Consider the following 21,043-nt stretch of genomic DNA (forward strand, 5'->3'; position numbering starts at 1 on the left):
CTAAAATCGCGTACATGTCCTTCACGGAAAGCGCGTCCAGTCGGTCGTCAAACCTTCAAATACCCCCAAACCACAAACGAAGAACGAACCGATGCGACGATTTTTTGCTCACTACGTAAACACATCTACGAACGATCTAAAGGTATACCAATACGTAGTTTGTGAAATAAATGCATACACTATTGCACTCCTTCATGATCTATGCATGTATCCTCTTATCTAGAGCCGTTCCTTTCTTGAGATTTTCAACTAACCGTTTTGACAGACTGGAAGCCTGGCTTCACGCATGCGCCGTTTGTCTAGAGACCCTATCAGAGCTTTTCGGTCGACCAACCTGTCTATGGGGAAATGGATTATTTTTTTTTTAGGACGCCGTCGGTCCTACTAGGAAAGCTTTTACATTAAACAACGAAGTGATCTTCGGTTCGGTGTTCGCATAGGCGTTGGTCATCAAGGGTCCAAAATTTTAAAATTTTTGCCTTGTTTGTTTGACCAGGGACTATTTGAATCTCCGTCAAAAATGTGCAAGAAATGCAACGGCTGAATTCTTGGTTACGCCTGCAGTGCATTTAGATAAGTGCGGCACTTACATCACTTTCCTCCCCGTAATGTCCACGATGAAACGATCTCAGCTCATCGCTTTAGAGCAGCGTCGCAATCTCTTTTTCCAGCAATAACTCTATTCACTGAAACATTGGGCGGATTTCACTTCCCTGGACCCGCAATGAGGGGCTGACCTTGGCCGGTGAGGAAATAGGTCGCCTCATAATGGCGAATCCCAGCGGGGCGCCCACAGCGGACCGAGCCGAATAGCTCTTCCTTGTTATTGGCCCTTGTTAGGCCTTGCGAGAACAATAGCTTCCGCACCCGGCTCCCAGCGAGTGTGGAGTTTATTAGAGGTGATGCGTTAGAAGATGCGCACACTCATACGTCCGCAGCCGGTGGGCGCGACTCGACGTGTGCGAAGAGCGTGTCCGGAGCTCGTCTCATCCCTGGACGGGTGTGGCGTAGCGCTCATTTAATGGGTGGCACGCTGCGGAGTTAAGTCAACGCTTAATGAAGCATCGCAGTGGTGCTTACGGCAGTGATTACGACACAAGCACGAACTAAAAATTTAATAGCTGCAATAAGCTTAACCCTTTCAGTCACGAATTATTATATTCAGTGCAGAAAAATTCCAGACTTGAAGGTTTAGCAGTGTCAAGTGTGTAGAGGTAAGAAAAAAAAGTTCAGTCTCTCTAGAATACTTATTATTATTACGCAAATGGTGTCGCGTCCTCATATGGAGACACCGTTACTCAAAACTGCTTTTCCCTATAAAAAATAATAAATATCCTGAGATCCTGAGGCAGTTTAGAAACAAGAAGGTGGAATAATAATTTCTGCGCATGAAAGAGGTGTTTTTAGCCTTAATAAATGATTTAAGCCGCAGTATAAGAAAACTTAGCACGGCAACACACCGGAGCTCCCACAAAACTTGGTGGCGTCCATTTTGAAATGATGTTTATGAGTGCGGTTCCGGCATTCCACATCCCATTGTGCTACCTTTCACTTCCGCAGGTTTCGAACATCAGCCGCACCGATCTGCAGCATTAACTCTTTTCTTTTTCACGTGGAAAACGACGAAGAAAGTAGCGTCTCCATATGGAGACACGGTGACTGAAAGGGTTAAATTAAAGAAACACAGAATGAAAAATTGAAGCCGTTCCACTCAATGTGAAAGCTGTCGGAAGTGCAGAGCAGGGATTCGCCATAATGGGCTGTATCGCCGTTATCCGCTCACTGCTACCACCCAATGCAAATCAAATTTCCCGCCTTCACAGTGCTCGCGCGCCCCCTGCCTGAAAGGTTGGCAGGGGGAGTTCTGTTCTTTTTGTGCTTTCTTCTTCTCCCGCACGTGCCGCTGTTGCAATGCCACTTTTTTTTCGCTTACTATCGTAAAAACCAACCCAACAACCGAACGAGCATCCCTAACTGAATGAACGCGGGCGCTGACGGTTAATTACGTACATTTTGCCTCAAATGTACCCACGTTTTCTTTGCGATAAACAACGGGGACATATATTACAAGCGCCAGCGGCTCACGAGTTTCGAACGCTTAGGACAATATAAACCGCTTGGCTTTCGAAGCCTATGGGTTACGCCGCGATGCCAGCGGCCACGCAGGGACGCCGGCTCTACTTGGGTCCAGCAAGCGAGCTACGACGACAAGGCGCGGCCCTAAAGTGCTCTGCACTTACAAGGCGAGCTCTGTAAAGAACCGAATCTTTCACCTTATAGGCGTGCCCGGAACCGGATTTGAATCTTCCCGTGTAGGCTGGTTGCTCGGAGGAGAATTTCGAATCTTTTTTTGTTTCATTGAGATTATAACTACCTTATATTATAACTACCTTATGTCAAAGCAGCGCTGTTTTTTTTAGTTTGCACAGAGATGCGGACAAGGCGTCGATGCTAATGCGAGAGCAGGTTTTAGCCGAATGATCCACTGTAATTCTGGGAAATCAATTTGAAACAGGTTGATCTGACTAAGGAGCGGTGAATTTTTTTATTGGTGGCCCAGGTGAGGTCAGGGTGCAAGAAAAAAGAAAGCCGAACAGAACCGCGAAACCCAGAGACGAAATCCGCCGAAGGTCTGCCGCCCGGATAGGCTACATACCGTAGCATTAACATACTCATGCCTGCGTGCGCGTTATACGGGCGTTCTTGTCGCTACGACATTTGTAAATGTCTCTTCACGAGCTAGAGCCCGGAAGCCTGTTTTTTTTTTAGTATCATTACACTAACTGAATGACAGGTACCCTTAATCCACTTAGAAAATGAGTGCATTTAGCATCTCGTGCATGCATTGTCCCCATCTCTGCGTCGGCGCTCTATCTTGGTGAAGCCCGTCTGGCAGTCCAAAGCAGTGGACGTGTTGTGGCGCTATAAACTGCTCAACTCTGCCCTCTACCGGTGGTCTCCTGGGTCACCTCCCAATCGTTCCGGAACTTATCACAAAGCCCTTTATGAAAAGTTAACGTTTGATAATGGGAGCTCAAGAGTCGCACCTTTATTTTTATATTTTGGTCATTCTTCACAGCGATCTTCGCCTATTTTCTTAAAGATTCCGCAAGAGTCAAGGCGAAGTAAGCGAGTACTTAAACCAAACCCGTTACCCATTACCTTTTATATTTTGGTCATTCTTCACAGCGATCTTCGCCTATTTTCTTAAAGATTCCGCAAGAGTCAAGGCGAAGTAAGCGAGTACTTAAACCAAACCCATTACCATGTATGAAAGGGCCAGAAGCACTTAAGGCGCAGCGAATTATTTCTCGTAAGACGCGGGTTTTCGTGCTTTTGCTTCCACGACATACGGAACGCAGTACTGGCGTGACGCATGTGAACGTTGAAGCTCGTACTCCATGATTAGTGGGTGGGTGCTCGTCTTTCGAGCCAGCGCAGCGTTCTGGCGTGCGGCTTGAGGTCGGTGAAAACACAGGAGGGCAATGGCCTTGAGCACTAATACGTCTGCGGGAAAGTACGGATTCAATTGGCTTCGGGCCGGAAGGAGCAAAGAGCAAGGGACGATGGATCGATGCGTCGCCGTCTTTTCGATAGAAACTCGACGTTCCCGGGACATCGATTGGTGAATGCATGTACACTAAAACGAGCCTGTGTATGTGTGTACACGTACACCCGTATACGCATACGCACATACATAGTCAGACATATGTACGTACGCGCATACACACGCACATTTAAACATGCATGCATACATACATACATACATACATACATACATCCATACATACATACATACATACATACATAACTACATGCGTACGCGTACCTACAAACAGCCATACATATACATACAAGGACGTGCATACATGCCCACTTTTAAACACACATGCATACACGCATACATACACCCGACCGGGATTATTGAATATGTATAAGAGAAGCCTTTGCCCTGCAGTGGGTGTGGTATGCTGATGATGATGATTGCATAAACGCATACGCCCTATTGTTAGCGCCGTCATTCACTGCCAGCTCCTTTCATGCCGCTTTTCCTGCACTCACGTAGACTTAAGACTCGGGTTTAGTGCGACGATGTTAGAAGGCCCTACAACGAGGTTGGCGTGGAAATTTCCGCATTTATTTGGAATACCAGTTCTAAATATTGCTTTGCCATGATATACGCCTTCAAATAAACCCTCAGACAAAGAAACACAATGATAACCTCAAATCCCAATGAGAATCCCAACGTGCTGTTGAGTTACCGCCTTCCCAGATGCCCTATCGGAACGACCAATTTCTGCAACACCCGGGGCAAGTGGTCCAGCGGCGCTAACACGCTAACACACCCCCGACGCCTCCTTCGCCGCGCTGGGCCACATTCGCAACCCCGGCACTATGACGACGACACCCTCCTCGACAACCTCTGTAGCGTGTGCTCTACTCGCAACCATAGTTAGGACCGCGGTCAAGGGGTGGGCTCCGCGATAGCACCAGCAGCAAGCAGCAGGATGAACAGCTGTGTGCTTCCACTTTGCTTTCCTCCACGCTGTCCCTTTGTTAGCACCATTCATCCTTCCCCGGCTACAACGCTGCGTAAGGCAGGAATGCGCGCCTAAAAGCTGCACTCTAAAATCTGGGGCACATTCCCCATTACTGCCAGGATGTATGCCTTTGAAGTTCGAGTGCGTATATAACTTGACTATACCTCCAAAGGGAGTTTTTTCATTCAATGTATATACTCCACTAGTTGTATTGGTTGTTTTTCTTATTATGGTGCGAGAAGAGCATGAGGTGGCAAAAGAAAAAACAACGTTCTATACGAAAAGCTGGACCAGCTCTTGCCTCCATTTTCATTGCCATAAAGAAGGCAGAAGCGGTGATTTCACGGTAGGCTATCTGCACCTACGTTCAGTACTGGTCTAACACTTCAACTAAGGCGTAAAAACGCAGTGGAGAGTAAGAAATAAAAATGACAGGGCTTAACCAGGGGTACAACGACACCGCATGTCAACGACACTGATGAGCAGCTGTAATGTGTATTTTGTGATTAAATATCAATTTAAAAAATGCGTGTTAGGGGAGCGCACGTTCTGTAATAGTGAAACTAGCAGTTTCTTTACCTACATGTTGTACACCTAGTAATTAATGTTTAGGATGTTAAAGTTTAGTAAAAGGCTTGTATATCACTTACCTTGAATCCTACGAATGTGACCACAGGTACCCTACGAAAAAAGCCAAACAGCTTAACGTATTTTATTTCGGCGGACGTTTTCCCGACTAGTCCCAAAGAACATTACCGGGGTAGTTTCAACAGATTTTTAGACGTGGGAAAACGTAGCTTCCCTGCTATGCGCTAAGAAACGATAGGGGAGTCATAGAAAGACAGGATAAAAATTAGTGAGTGTTGTTCCTAATATTCACTGGAGAAAGCACAAACTTAATCCTCCTGCTGTCTCCTTTCCCATTTCGCTAAAACCAAGTGCTTTTGCTTCCGAAAAGGTAATTTATTGTGAAGATAGTACAATTTTATTGACACTCTTCTCTCTCATTTCCTCTCTCGTTCCAGGGAGCTAAAAGATAGACGACAAGACCACAGACTGCGTTGAGCCTTCCACGCGGAAGGGGCATCATTACACAAAGCGCCGGAGCGCCTCCTGGAAAGTGTCCCGAGCCGAACGGCGGAAGGAGGTGACAGAAGGCGACGCGGAACAAAAGCGGAAGCGCTTCTTTAAGATAGCTCGATCGCTGGACGTCATCTCAGCGGGGGCATTACTCAACCGACGACGCACACCAGTCGTAACAGGAAGAACGAAGGAGGGAGCTCGAGGCGCTTGCTAGCGCGTCTAAAACGCCTTCTCTTTGCATACTACGTCGTTTATCTCAGCTCATTAACGGCTACTGGCGCTGACTTACTCTGCGCTTAGTCAGACTAGCAGCGAACGAGGATCTCTGGTCTTGGTAGGCCAGTACTTACAAATTCCCCCAGGAAAACTTGAGCGTCTCACCGAACGCTCCACGCGCGACTAATTTGACCTTACTGACGCGGTCCCGGGAAGATAGTGGCTCTGAGAAACGAGTTATTGCGTGGATTGAGAGCGCTCAAATCAAACTGAGCTCGTGAAATCTAAACAACTAAAAGAAGAAAAAAAAAACTCGGATACATCAAAGATGGGCGAGCAGAAGAGCAGCAACGGGCGCAGTTCCCACACCACGGCGGCCAAGTCGACTGCCTCGAGTGGCGGCGTGACAACGTCTCCCAGCGGTCCGACGACCACGAGCTCCCCGGAGAGCGGCCCGCTGGCGACGTCGGCGGCGTCGGCCGCGGCACTGGCGCAGCCTCCGGACGGCGGTTGGGGCTGGGTGGTGGTCTTCTCGTCCTTCATGATCCACGTGATTGCCGACGGCGTGACGTACACCTTCGGCATCTTCTACCTCGAGTTCCTCAAGCACTTCCAGGAGTCCAAGGGCAAGACGGCCTGGATTGCCTCCATCATGGTCGGAACCACCTTCTGCATCGGTGAGTGCATCGGGATGACGACCACGCTTCTCTTTTCAAGCAGCGCAGTGCAGTATGTGGAAGCACAATTTATTTCCAAAGCACATTTTATTATCAAAGCACAGACAGCGCCCTGTCTGTGTGCCCTTTCTGAAGTCTCTTTTTCCGCACTATTTTATAACTTCGTTGTGTACTAACTGGCCCCGTCTTCAATCCGTGTTTCAGTTGTTTTATTTTGCTTATCTAGAAATTGGTAACCGATCGAGTGGGGTCGTAGCCGAGTGACAGCGACAAAATTTGAGTGCGACAGATTCATACGGAAATATGACAAGGAGTATCATTTGAACAGATATAAGCGGCACATCTAAGCGGAACAACCAAATTCAAGATTTCATAAAAAAGCAACGGAATCACAATTGTCGGAAGCTGTCAGGTTTGTTATTACAAATTTGTGGAGCAACGCGACATTGAAGTTCATTACCCTCCATGTCTGCACTCAAAATACTTAAGTTCATTGTTTTTTTGGCTAAAAAGAAATTTATGTCGATGTATCGTTGAATAAATTAGACATGTATTAAAAAGCCCAAATTTGAGCACACTTTAGATTAGCATCAAAATGGCAGCATCAAATCTGTGTCCAAGAAATTCCTATTTTTATACTCATTGAATGGAAGTTTCTGTTACCAGCGCAACTGAACCTAGACATTTGGTCATCATACCAGAGAGGACCTATGTCATCTCCTTGCAGTCTGCTACTGAAGAACTGAATAGTTTCCGGACACATGAACCGAAAAGCATGCGAATGCTCTGAGCTTTTAGCAGGTCAGTTATCGCTACCGTGCTGGCCAGAAAGGAATACATTTTCCTTACATCATACCTCTTCCATAATTTCATCACCTGGTTTCTGTTGAAGTATTCTTAGAGCTTTTCATTTTTAAGGAGTTTGTCGCTCCAACAGACAATAATCCGCTTAAATCAGACTTTTTTTCATACCCAGCAAACACTTCCTCATTTGGTTTGTTTGGAGATATCTTTATTGGTGTATTATAGGATAACTGTTGCCCCTGATACATAGACTGATACGAAGGCGAGGCGATGCATGTATTCACAGTGCAACAAGTCATATTTAGAGCGTAACGCCCATGCGCGTCTTGTGTATATGTGCGAGACGTTCCGTCAATAGTAGAAGGTTGTCGGATAGGCGCCGGCTGCTAATGCTTGGAGGGCACTGTTGCTACAAAGCCGAGCGTACAAGTCTTAAAGTCTTATCCTTACACTTATTCACACATAAGGCGACACATTAAACTGGATTTGGATGTAACCAGCTCCGGGAAATAACATTATTCGGCTTGTATATCACAAATATGCACGCATGGCTCCGGGCGCACCAGTATAGGGAGGCCTCGGGGTATCCACACTAAGGTGTAAAAGGGTACTTGAGAGAAAGTGAGTAGATGCAGGAGTGAAGTATCGGTCACCTATACTATGTATGACTGCCACTAACCCGTATGCCACTGCCTCAATTTTCAGGAGTTTCGGTTCAACCTTGCGTGATGGGCGAGAGATGATGTTATGTGAGGGACTAAAAAGGGTGCGGATAAGTCAGAGCACTGCTGCACTGAATATCACCGCAGCAGTTACCACTGGTTGGACACAATTTTGTCATTCCCAAGCCATTAGGGAAACTTGGGGTTGATTCCCGCATGGCAGAAATGAGAGTTCTGTGACTAATTGAATCATCTCGTGGTGAGATGGGACTGTCTACGTTCTCGCGTCTACCCTCTACCCCTCCCTCTTGAAACGACTACATGACCGACCCAAGTCCCGAAGGACAGATAGCCCTCATGAGTCACGCGGAAACCCCGCTACGCCTGGCTGCACAGGAGGACTGTTTATTCATTCCTCAAGAACACGTTTACAAATGGCATCAGCGGAATTTGTAAAAAAAGTTGTGGAGCCGCTACAGACGTCCACAGCCTGCTCTTAGACATGACGGTATACCGAGGAGAATGTACTCAGGGGAAGAAAGTTGAGGCTTCTGCAGCTCAGCGAGGCATACATCATGCTCTCTGATGATATTGCGAAATGACAGCAGACGGTTCCTTATTTATTTGCGGCGCCCTTGGCACGGGGCATTGCGAAGCGGTGCCGTCTTTAGAGTAGCGGCCCGGAGTGTTGCTGAAAAGAGCTGAGAAAGCAAGAACGGGGTGCAGTGTTTCTCCTCTCCTGGCGCAGCTCGAAAAACATCCCGATGTTTCGGCCGAGAACAACACGTCCGGAGAAAGGTCGCTGGCCGAGCACCCCAGATGATATTTGCGTGGCCCCTGGCAGCCAGCCCGCAACAGCCGCATGCAGTGTTGAGGCCGTCCGCCACAAGCAATCAGTTTCGTTGCTAGGCCTTTTTGAAAGACATTCATTGTATTCAACGGTGGAAGATCATGACACCGTCGGTCTACTCAAAGATAATGCAGCATAGAAGTCCCACTTGTTGCTGAGTACTTGCAGCAAGTTATTTGAACGCCGGGCTCGCGCTGTTAGCAGTTTTGTGTGTACCATAGCATGTGCATGTCGAACTTCTACTCCATGGTGCAGCATTTTACTGGCGCCTATTGCAGGATACCAGATACCATCGCGTTTTCAACAGAAAATGAAGGGAAGAAAAAAGTTTGCCAGCATTTTAGAGCGAAAGCTCTGCTACGCTACATCTTTGAAAGCCATTAATGGCGTAGCAAGTGACCTTGAGCCACCAGCGCTCCGACTACGCCTTTCTTTCTGATCGCTTCACTCGCTCGGAGTCTGGCTTCGTCGGTACACGTGATTTGCCGATGGTGAAACAGCTGGTTGGCCAGCGCTCGATCCCTCAGCGCCGTGTGAACTGTCTGTGCGTGTGTTTCAGCGCAAACGAACCACGTGACTAAGCTAGGGTTTGGCATCTGCTTCGCCGTCGAATGTTCCCTCAATCTCGCCATCGATGGCGCGCCGTCTTGCAAGTCTTTGCGCGCATCCAGTAGGTACAGCTAGTCGGCAGGCTGCGAAGTCTCAAGAAAAGGCAAACTTTCGCGAAACACTCCGTGCATAGCCTTTGCTTTCGCTCGTGACACCTAGGTTTAGAAGTGTTAAAGGAGCCATGAAGAGAAAATGCAAGTTGGTTTTATTCGAAAGATTTCGTGTTTTATAGTGCCCCCAGCGCTTGTCCGGACAGAAACGGTGCTTTATTCACTGAGAAATTAAACAATTTAGGTTAAAATTTTGATTTTCCCGCTCAATCGTGCGTTTTCGTGGTCCCAAATGACATCACAGGAACCGACCGCTCTGCAGCCTACTCTAGAGTACCTTCATTCCCGCATCCGCCGTACAGGGTAGAGACACGTATACGCTGGCGCCGCCATTTTCGGTTGCTCGCTCGCCGCCGAAGCAAGTCATTGTGTCAAAACCGCGCTAAAATTATCGCCGCAACGCGGTTCACTGAAGAAGTTTGAATCATATTGTCTGTTTCGCGTTGCTAGGTCACGTGGGAAACGAAAAGAATAACGCGTTGAGCCCGTTGGCCCAATTGCGGCGGCACGGGACCGTTCAAAGGTTGTCTCCACCCTGTACAGCGGTGTTGGTTTGTTGCCGCGTTTCTTTACGTTCCGTAACCTAGATGGCGCCACCATACCGTGGCAAGCGTTTGGTTTGTTCTTGCCCGCATTTAAACCTGGCTTGTTTTTGTTCTGGGAGAAAATATTCGTTCCCTGAAACAGTGCTCGCTCGACAAATGGGGTCACGTAAGACACCGTTGCTTGCGTCAATCGGCCAGTGTCGTCTGAGACAACCCCAAGCCCCGTAGTGCTGTGCAGCTAAACCAAGCATGCTGTGCGCAGTACGAACAGCAGAACGCATCAGTACTTCTATGTTTACATGTGCTTTCGTAACGTCCGCTGTTTGTCCCATCATTCTTATTGCTTTGTAAAGAATGTGCCCTAAATTTAAGCGCAAATCGCTCGTTCGTCTAGTTTGTAAGCTATACCTAATTTGCGTCTGCTTCTGCCAGCCTCCGCCAATCGCAGAGCTTAGCTCACGTGATATCATAGGTTCTGTTGCGGGAAATGAGCTGGTGGGTCGCATGACCATTCCCGTTTTTCCTAATTATGTAGCTTATTTGAGCGAAGTTTACGTTAAAAGTGGTGTCAGTATGATTCTAACGAGACAATCTTTTGAATGAACCAAACTTGTGTTTTCTCTTCATGGCTCCTTTAAGTCTGAGCAATTTTTTTTCGCTGAATGTTTACCAAAGGCGAAACGTGAAGGTTGTTTGTCTTGGAAGGAAGCGCCTGTTCAATCTTCTCCGTTTGTCCTCGGCAGATTACGCACTGTTACATCTTGAGACATGCTGCTACGAAGTCGCAGGCACTTTGTGCGTAATTTGAGTATTGCATCGCCAAGAACCTACTTGCGATGCCAGGAACGCCAACGAGGGTGCCGAGGCAGTTTACGAATGATATGGCTTTGGCTCCTGCGCTGCTGACATCTTTTTTTGCTGCGTGCTACCTTCAAGCTTGTTTTTTTTTTCAGGACCAGATCTAAACGAATTCCTATGCATTGCCTTCTTTCCGTGCGATTGGGGGATCACGGGAAGGACTTTCTGTTTAAAATCGCCAACTAGTCTGTGCAAGAGAGCCATCCTTATAGAACCGGACAATCAGGGACTGTGCGACGACCAGCGTGCTCTTTTATGTGATGTTGCCTTGGCGCCGGCTCATTTTTTTCAACTGGGGCAGCGGTCCGCACTCTCGTTGGCGTGTTTTCTATTATTAGCATTTCTAGCAGCTGAGCATCAAAACCTGTATTTCGCGCTCTTGCTCCTTGACCGCGCCGGTGAATCAAGCGAATACAAAGCCGCGTAAGCGAGGAACGCTATATGCGATAACTTGTTCTCACGGACTCTACCCACAAGATGTAAATCCCAGAAAAATAAAGAAAGTAAAGTGACGTGGTGATGATCATCCCAACGCCCTACCTCACGCTCACAAAAAATAACTATCCTCATCTATTATGCTGGTACTGAGAGAAAGCCAAAAACGCCTAAGGGTGTTGCAGTTTTTCCGCACGTTAAAGGTTCTAAGGTATACTGTAAAGTAAGCCGGAAACTTCCAATTGGGGCTTTCAAGCGTGCAGTAAGACGGAATGAATAGAAAGCGTTGAATTTTGAACTAAACCTGTCTTTGGTGAGAGCTATCCGCCATCGTTCTGAGCGAAATATATTTTTGGAAGTGGACGTTTTGGAGGCACACGAAGTGCGAGTGGACGATTTGTATTCGGAGCTTCCGACAGCGCTAACAGCAAAGGCAGCCTTCTAGTTTCAGCAGGCCTCTTTTAAAAGGCAATCGCTCCCCCATTTTGCCTACATTTGTGTTAGTCCCACGAAGGCTCACGCCGCTCCATCAGCCCGAGATCAGATTTTGTTCTTTGTGTGTACGTAGTTTGCATGTAACGTCACGAGAGATACTTATGGCGCACGGATTTTAGCTTTGTCGGCACTGCTCGAGATGCCAGAATCAGACAAGTTCACGGCCCTCCGCCGTGCGAGCAGTGCTGCAACATGGCAGCTACAACGACGTCAGTGCAGGCTATGTAGGCCGCATAATCGTGAGGTTTTGGGCTCTGTATTTTGTAGCGTTGCGCTCAATTTTAACAGTGGCAATTCATAGCGGCCTCATTGAACTTATAAGCAAAAAAAGTGCTCTGCCGTTTCCAGTCATTCCCACTTTAAACGTCGATTCTGGCTGCAGGCCCCGTGGCGAGCGGCCTGACGACCAAGTACGGCTGCCGGACGGTAACCATCGCGGGCTCGCTGCTCTCAACAGTGGGCCTGGTGGTCAGCGTGGTGGCGCCCAACGTCACCTACCTGTTCTTCACCATCGGCCTCTGCACGGGTGCGTGTGCCTAGAGACCGGAAGCAGTGAGGATGCTGACTGCCTGTCGAGCTACGAAAACCCTTCAGTCGTCGTAAGGCCAGTGGACAACCGCGGAAAACATTGCGGAAAAGAACACAATGCGGGCCGCACACATAGAAGTCTTGCTTACATATGCAGTAAATTGAAATAACTGCAGTCAAACTTGGCCTCCCTGGCTATTTCTGGAAAAACTTCATAAGCTTGTACGTCATTTCAGTATTTTTGGCGTTCCAGTCATCGTTTCCATTGTTACAGTCTGGTATTGAGTACTTTGAAGTCCTGTTACAACGCATATGTCTTGTAGGAAGCTTTAGTTGAAGAGTTTGTTTTAAAGTCATCGTATTGAAATAGATTTAGTCCTATAAGGACTGGCAGCAAAGTTTTGCAACTGAATAATTAGAATGTGTATTGTTATTTTAAGGTATAGAGGGCGAGGAGTTTGATTGAACCAAAGATGTCTGCCATTTAGCCATGCACCTTTTGTGATACCTTAGATCCAAAGGGTACTTGGCTGAATGCCAGCGGTACAGAAAAAATGTTGTTTCTTAAGTTTACAGGCCTAATATGCGTCATATATCGATCCAAAATATCCGAGTCTATATATCCGCTAAAAAACTCTTTCCCCGTGTATTTCCTCTAAGACCCTGTTTCGGTTATACTGCTTAACACCTGTTACAAATGTTTATCATAATATTTGGCAATGATGTGGGAAGTTTGTTTTGTGTCAGAACTGCCCTGCATAAAATCCTCCGCTTCCGCGGTTGGTGACAAATTTGAGTAACGTTTGGTTCAGTTACCGTACGACGCACTCTCGGTGTTGGCGATGCAGGCGCGGGCTTCGGTCTGATGTACCTTCCGGCCATCGTGTCGGTGACCATGTACTTCGAGAAGAAGCGAGCCTTCGCCACGGGCATCGCGGTGTGCGGCTCGGGCTTCGGAACCTTCGCCCTGGCGCCCTTCATCGAGTGGCTGGTGCACGTGTACGGCTGGCAGGGCGCCCTGCTCTGCACCGCCGGCATGGTGCTCAACTGCTGCGTCTTCGGCGCCCTGCTCAGGCCGCTGCCGCAGGCGGCCGTCATAGAGGCGGCCATGGCACACGGTGCGCCATCCCAGCACACCGACAAGGAACCCCTGCCGGAGATCAACGGAAATGCTTACCACGAAATGTATGTCCAAGCATCTGTATTCTCCTCAATCAGCTGTTTGTGAGCACACTCAAACTGCGGTGTCTTGCTCTCAGCCTCGCTGACATCCACATCATTTGGATTTTGGGTAGCTACACTGCTAACGTTTGCCATATTTTCAAGCGTGAAAATCCTGAACGTGACCAGTGAGATAGAGTTTTATATATTTTGCTATTTCACCCGCTTTCTGTAACCTTGTTCTATATGGTGTGAAATCTATAATGTAGTACGTTAAGGTCATAAGCAACCATTCTTCGTTCACTGCAAAACATGTCCCCTTGATCCCGTAAATATCCCTGAAAAACGGCGCCTGGTAACCGTCATTTTAGCTGAAATAGTGGCCTTTGACTGGTAATTTGGGAAATAACTTTGCCTCTAGAGGCGTAAGAACGGTTATCGAACTATTCCCAGACGTCTCTCAAGATCTATATTGATTACCCGAACTCCACTCAAAATGTCCTTTACTACAACTTCTGAAAGGTGTTGTTCGTAACATTAATGTTGTCACTGTTCTTATTGGAATGCACTCTGCTGTTGTTCATCAACCCCTCCATCCTACCTGCCTTTCGAGCTGGTACTGCACCTTGTACCGAGTTTTTTTTCGTCTCTCTGAATCCCACGTCGGTGTGATCTATGACCGTTGTTCCTAGCACTAATCTTTGAATGGCCAATATAGCCATACTTGTAGTGCTCGAAGCTTCTTTGCCTACACATGGCACCTTAAGAAACAGCGCGGAAAACTCGGACAAAGAGAAGGCAAACAGACACGAGCGCTGTTCCCTTCTCTTGGTCCAAGTTTTCCGCTCTGTTTCCTAAGCTGTCATGTGTACCCAACTAGCTCAACGTCAAGCTTTAGTGCCTACCGAGCCGTGAGACATATTGTGGCATGACTTGAAGGTGCAGCTTTGTAACGACAAGCGCCGCCTTCCACCTCGCAGGGACGGCTTCCCCCAGAGGAACGGCCTGAGCTCGTGCACGGCGTCGCGCGAGCTCTCGCTGTCCACGGGCACCATCGCGGCCATGGCAGCGCTGCAGGCGACAGAGGACCCCGACTCACGCCGCAATCGCAGGCCCCGCTCGGCGCTGTTTGGAAGGACGGGCGCCACACTGCCGTTACTCACGGTGAGGAGGAGGAGGAGAAAGGAGGAGAAGGAACGAACCAGTCGTTTAAAGGCTGCCTTACATTAAAAATAAGTCGTAAAATTGTATCTTACAATTCAACGTACTCAGTCAAAATCTTCGCAGGCTTGTTACTGTGAGTTAAACCGGGTCCTTGGATTTCGATCTGCACTTTAACAGAAACGCAGCGCCGACTCGATTGATTCAACACTTGCGAACTTACTTGATTCCTGTTCACAAGTTTGTCCATTAAAGTAAAGTCAAGGTTTCGCTCGCCGGCTTTTAACAAACGTTTTTGCAGCGGAAGCGCCTTTGCAAAGATAGGTTCATTTAAATTATGACAAACGTTCAAAAGTATACCGCTAAAGTAACGTGGCCACGAATCCTTAGCCTCAACTGCACAGGATATAACTGAACGTCTAACCAAAATATTGCAAGTTTTGGAGGGACGCGCAAATGTTTTGAGAGGGCGAAGAAAGTTGATTACAGCTACATGCAGGTCTTTGGAATGCTGCAGTCCTTGACGACACTTTCGTCTGTGGCTATACGCGGTAGCAGCGGAAGTTTGTTCAGATTTTTATTGTTACACGTTCCCTGAGTACGACTCTGCCAAACCGAGAGATTGATTTATGAAATTTTGCTATCTTGCAATGCTGAACAATTTTCTTCTTCGAAATCGAACCTACTCGTTGCCCACTGCTAGAATTGGGGCTTAAAACATTCCATTGCTTCAAACAAAACCATTGTCCAGTCCTTCACCTTCGTTGTGACAGTTTGTATGTACATTTGGACGGTTTTCCACCTGTATGCAGTAAATACTGCCTGGGAAACGTCTCACCTGAACGAAAAAAGACGTTTTCAGTATCGAAAGGCATTGTTTTACGTTAATCCTTTTAGCACGTGGGGACAAATTTATAGATTGTGCGTTTTAAAAAGCTTTGTTTTGTTTTCCTTCTGCACACTTTTTAGCCACCTTTGTTGCCAACGTCGCTGCCGGAGCACAAAATGCCTGCCTGATGTGCCTTTTTAGATTATATATATAGAGCTGCCGACAGGCGTTAGTTATTCGTGTACGTTGGCCAAACTGCACAAAAGGGCAAAAGAGACGCGAAAAAACGGACCAACCTGTGAGATCGCAGTGTCTGCCACATTGTGGTTTCGCACGGAAGGGAGCGCATTCAAGCTATTCGCTTCCCCGTACACCAGAACTCGGTGTAGACATGCTTCACGAGGCGACAGCAAAGATGTTCAGTGGCGCGGGCGTCTTTAATTAATAGCGTCGATAAGACGGTGATTGCCAGAAGTGCGGACATTCCGACGATGGAGTTTAGACTGACTGTGCTACCAATATACAAGAGGGACAGGTTCAGAAGTGTAGGAATTTGGCTCCCGAACGCTCACAGGTTCTTCCAGTGTGCATAAAACATGAAGGTCTCTGCAATTGGTATGAAAGCAGTCTGTTGCCTTCTTTCAGCTGCTAGTTGCTTCAAAAAGCAGCCGAAGTAACGATACAGCGGATGCGGCGGAGCACTCTGTATGGAAGACCAACAAATATTTCATACTGAAGTGCACCTATGAAGTGGCGCCAGCAAGGCATCCTCGTTACTGGCGATCGGATACGGGTCTAGATACCGTGCATGCGGCATTCTTGCGCCAGGGAATTCCGCTAACTCAAGAATTGGCTACTGAGACCTGGTTGATGACAAGAGGCTGTTCGGGCCTTAGTGATTGTCGCTAGAGGTGATCTGTAATCTTGCGTACGCGCCTTTGATGACACGTCAAATCAATGACGACCAGCACCGCCAGTCGAATGGTTTCTACAAGTTATTATAAGCTATAGCCTTAAAATGAAGCGTACGTGTTGCCCAGATGTGTGGATCAACCTGCCGCTCTGTGTCTAAATTATCATGTTACTAATTCCGAGGATCCAAACTCATTTATTTGCCAGCCGTTGCACGTGTTTTTGCATTTTGCGGCATTCTCGCTGGTGGTCCTCAGGCCAAGCAACGGTGAACTGTGTTGTCATGGCGACTGAACTCTCGATGAGCACTCGATGTCTACGTTCGAGGCACGTCTATGGACTTGGCGGTTTTGGTGCGTGCGGAACCGAGCGCCCGGCTGGTGGTTCCTAGACCAGTGTAGGGACTGACAGCACCTTACCGCGTGCGTTAGTCATCCGGAAGAAGCCATGTGCGTGAACTAGACGGGACACCGATTCGGTTAGGAGGGGCGCCTTGCCCAGGGCAAAAGGTCGAACACTGCGCCAAGCAGCACTCGCGGGGCGAAAACGACACAAAGCGACATGACGATGATCCTAAGCGGATGTCGAGGGGACATAAACCTCTCTGTGCATATCGTACACATTGTAAACGGTTGCGTTGAAGTAGAAAATGATTTTCTCGGGAATATAATCTACAAAATGCATGTGTACGCGAGATATCCGCACACGAAAGGAACCCAAGGATCTCGTTGCTGCCGTACAGCTTCGGAACGTTATGCCACAGCTATGCGGTTTATGCATGCTAATCAAATACCATATGAAATGCCTGAGTGGCTGCACAGCTGGATAGTCGGAAAATATGTCTCGTAAGGATCAGAAAACAAATGGGGTAGAAGAAGTGAAGGAACAGCTGACTAAATGCTTATTTGATGAAAAGGTTTTCATTGAACCATGTGCCATGCATCTTGCTAAAAAATGGAATACGTTTACCGTCATACCTCTGCCTATTGGAGGTACTTTAAAGCAGCCAATTTTTGTTGGTAGAGACAAGGACGCTAATTTCTGGAGCGAACATTTTTAAAACTTCGAAAGAACTGGATGATTTTGGCAATGTTTGGACTTACTTTCTTTAGAGAGCTTGGGCGCTATGTTCTCGGTATATATTAGAAATTTCGAGAAACGAAGGCACACACGTACATCAAGATGTCATATATAGCACGCCACCGGTGCGTCTGCTACGGACATACAAAGTAAAATAGGAACGAACAGGGATGAGTCAAGACACGCAGGTACAAGAAGCTTATGAGGAAGCTACGTCGGCCACTGACGAAGAACCTGGCGTGGAAAGGAATTGAGAGAGTCCTGATACAATGCTGGTTAACAGCCACATCGCGTTGTCATGGCGCACTACCAAAAGAGTTCTTGGTAACTACAGGGAGAAGCCGCCAACCCAGAAGTAAGCATCATATACAACATGGAGTCAGAGGAATATTCCTTCCTATTCTCAGCTCCCATTCTGAGCTCCCTACGGCCGCTGCCCACACACAACAGTAGAGGTCCCAAGCAACGCATGCAACAAAGCTTACGGGCTCAAGAGGTCACGAAATAGGAAGATCGAAAACAGCCCCTGTGCTAACCAGACACGCCATACACTGCTCTGACGAATGGCAGGGATAGGCTCATAGCCAAGCCTGTGGGGCCAAACGGCTTCGTCGATGTTGATATGGTGGCTACAGAAGGACATCTAACATTACCCTTCCGCTCTTTTGATTCCAAACCTTATGTAAGCCCGTGCCAGCAGCAATGAATGGTTTTGTTCATGCTGCGTATGACGAACACGATGACCTCCCACACTTCCAGGCTAAGTAGCCTTTAGATGTAAGCTTCCTTGTCTGTCTGCTCAAAGAATGCTCAAAAACAAACTGTCTGGATGAATGCAGTGACAATACTAAGTCGTGGTATCCTGGAGAAATAACATTTGCCCTTTGCGTCCCTACCCGTTATTCTGTTACCCAGGCAGCGACGGCGCAGGTGAAAAGCTGCAGAGTTGTGACATCATGACTGTATTTTCAGATGTATCCCACGTATAAATACTGTGTTAACACAGGCCATACATGGACGCCTGTCTGGCCAGACGGCATGGCGGGGCGCTCTGCGCCAGACCGCGGGCCACTCTGCCTCGTGGTAGGTATACTGGTGGATGCACGCGTCGCACGTCCGAAGACCAGCCCCCTACTCACGCTCCCAGCACGCTGACAGCTGAAACTGTCAATGCAACCAGTTGCAAGAAATGCTAACTACAATTCATGCACTCATTCATTTATAATGCCGTACATGCGTGGTTTTAATTCGCTTCTCGGCAACTCTGCCCAGCGGGTCCCTCATAATTTACTAATTCAGCCTCTCATTTGTTTTAGAGCACATTAATTCGTAATTCGTAATCGTTGGACCACTGATCCCCCAAATACGCTATTAGGTTGCTGATTTGCTTTAGTAGTTAGGATTTAAAAATTTATTTACTTACTCTTGTCGCCGTAATATATGTTCAATGGTTTTCTTCTTCCGCTTTGAATCATAGTTCTGTCTGTGACATACGATAACAAATAAAAAAAGAACATTTGTCCACACGCGACATTAGACAATTAGGCAGTAAACGCCAAGAACAGTACCTATTGCACCTCGATTACGTTCACATGCAGACGGATGTATAAGATGTAGACAGGTATCAGATGAAAACTTGGCGAGATTTCTACGAAATATTGCCTATACTACCACCGTAAAACCACCAATTAATCCCTAACTCGGCCACTCGCACTTTCGTAGTACATTCACAGTACAGTTCTTTGTACTACAGATTATACATGGTCATTATGCCTATGCTCTCCACCTATAGCTGTTGTGTTAATACACATGTGAAGCAACTAGTAATCCAGAATGGTTAGATGAGAAATATATAGAGATACAGCAAGAAACGAAAAACTAATTTTGTGAAGAAATTTCCGGCACACTAATCAGTGGCAATAGTTCTACCCCTGTTTGATGCGTAAAATGGAGGTGTGCTACCGACCGCTAAGTCACGCAATTGCGTGTAAAGTGCGCGCACAATGGCGACGTAATGGGTTGCAGTAACAAGATTGATTATAAGGTTTAACCCGCCGACTAACGCAGGCGATGAGGCGCGCCATAGTGGAGGAATCCGGGTTAATTTTGGCCACCCGGGGATCTTTAACGTGCGCCAAAATCTCGTACCCACGAACGTTTTTTATTTTCGCTTCCATCAGAAAAGCGGCCGCCACTGCCGGTAATCGAATCGGCGTCCTCGTGCTCAGTAGCACAACGCCTTAGCCACTGAGCCACCGCGGCGGATTGCAGTAACAAAATAAAATTATCAGCAAAAACAAATACGGTGCGTGGTTGGAGTCCAACACGAGGCTCACAGAAGGAAGTCTGAAACATTACTAGTGCTTTTGAATACTGCATTGTGGATGGTGGAAATCATAAATCTACACATTCAACCGCTCCGGCGAGTATTTCAGGGAAATGGGCGTTGTACTGACGTGTCGTCTCCGCATATTCTGAAGTAAAATCCGACAGGTAGGTTTTATAGTGTGGTGGCTGAGCAGTTATTTTTGCCATGGTTTTTTTTCCAGCCACAAGCCATCAAATTAACTCGCTGACCGCTAGCCATTCAATGTAAAACTGGCCCCCTTGCTGATAATCAAGAAGGCCCATTGTTCTCTAGTACTTGTACCCCAAATTAATTTCAATAGAAGTGTGCAGGGTTGCGCGCTGTGCCAAGTCTCATGTTAAGTTTGACTTGTTCGCAGCTCGAGGACGAGAAGACGTCCATGTCGTGCGTGCACATTGCCGGCTCGACGCCGCCTAGCCCGACGGCCCCATCGGCGCCGCATTCAGCCCAGCCGATAGCCGCGCATCCCTCCCGCAGCCTGTTGGTGCGAAAGGACATCTTCTACAGCGGCAGCATGCAGAACCTGCCGCCCGAATACCGCGGCTCGTCGTCCTTCTTGTCGCGCGAGCTCTCGCTCAGCGCTGCCTCGCTCCGAACCATCAAGTCCGTCACTGTGCCCACCTCGGAAGAGCGCAGCAGGATACACAGGTATTGCCACATTCTTTAGTGGGCACTATGTTGAGCGCGATTGGCGTTCTCTTCGTTTTCGTGCCTACATGTCGTTCGGACCACCCATGCTACCTAGTCGCATCTGGCACTGCTTTACTATTTCAACTGACTGGCTTTGTGCGGTAAACATGGGTTTACCTGCCGCATGAATATAGGCACATGACACTAAAGTTTGCCCGCGACTGCAGCGCCGCCTCTCGCCGGCGCTTAACAACTTCGGGTCGGTGGATGTCGCGACCGACCGTTCAGCGGAGATGAAAACACGCGCGCTGCGCGTAGTTCGACGCTGCGTGGCGGAAGTTTTTTAGAAACATGGTTATAATGGCAAGTCGTAGTGTCCGAAAGGATCAAAATACTGCAGGAAATAATTTTGGCAGTGCCGCTTCTGCTGCGTGAAGGACTGCCACAATCGCGAAGGTCAGCCTGGCATCGTTTTGTACTGGTTTCCCC

General features: G+C 47.7%; 1 protein-coding gene across 4 annotated transcripts in view; it reads left to right on the forward strand.

Moving 5' to 3' along the window:
• Window positions 1-21,043, forward strand: part of LOC144165658 (monocarboxylate transporter 14-like) — a 171,742-nt gene that overhangs the window by 141,227 nt on the left and 9,472 nt on the right. For 3 of the 4 annotated variants that reach the window (XM_077695475.1, XM_077695474.1, XM_077695473.1), the window contains 6 exons: window positions 5,567-6,517; window positions 12,268-12,411; window positions 13,262-13,598; window positions 14,555-14,738; window positions 18,529-18,639; window positions 20,283-20,572. In XM_077695475.1, coding sequence (XP_077551601.1) covers window positions 6,169-6,517; window positions 12,268-12,411; window positions 13,262-13,598; window positions 14,555-14,738; window positions 18,529-18,639; window positions 20,283-20,572 — 1,415 coding nt within the window. In that variant the 5' untranslated portion in view covers window positions 5,567-6,168. The remainder of the gene's footprint in view (window positions 1-5,566; window positions 6,518-12,267; window positions 12,412-13,261; window positions 13,599-14,554; window positions 14,739-18,528; window positions 18,640-20,282; window positions 20,573-21,043) is intronic. The other variant, XM_077695477.1, reaches the window with a different exon arrangement.

The sequence above is a fragment of the Haemaphysalis longicornis genome, unplaced genomic scaffold (genome assembly GCF_048455015.1).
Source record: "Haemaphysalis longicornis isolate Haplotype H1 unplaced genomic scaffold, Haemaphysalis longicornis Haplotype H1 scaffold_140, whole genome shotgun sequence".
Lineage (NCBI taxonomy): Eukaryota > Metazoa > Arthropoda > Arachnida > Ixodida > Ixodidae > Haemaphysalis > Haemaphysalis longicornis.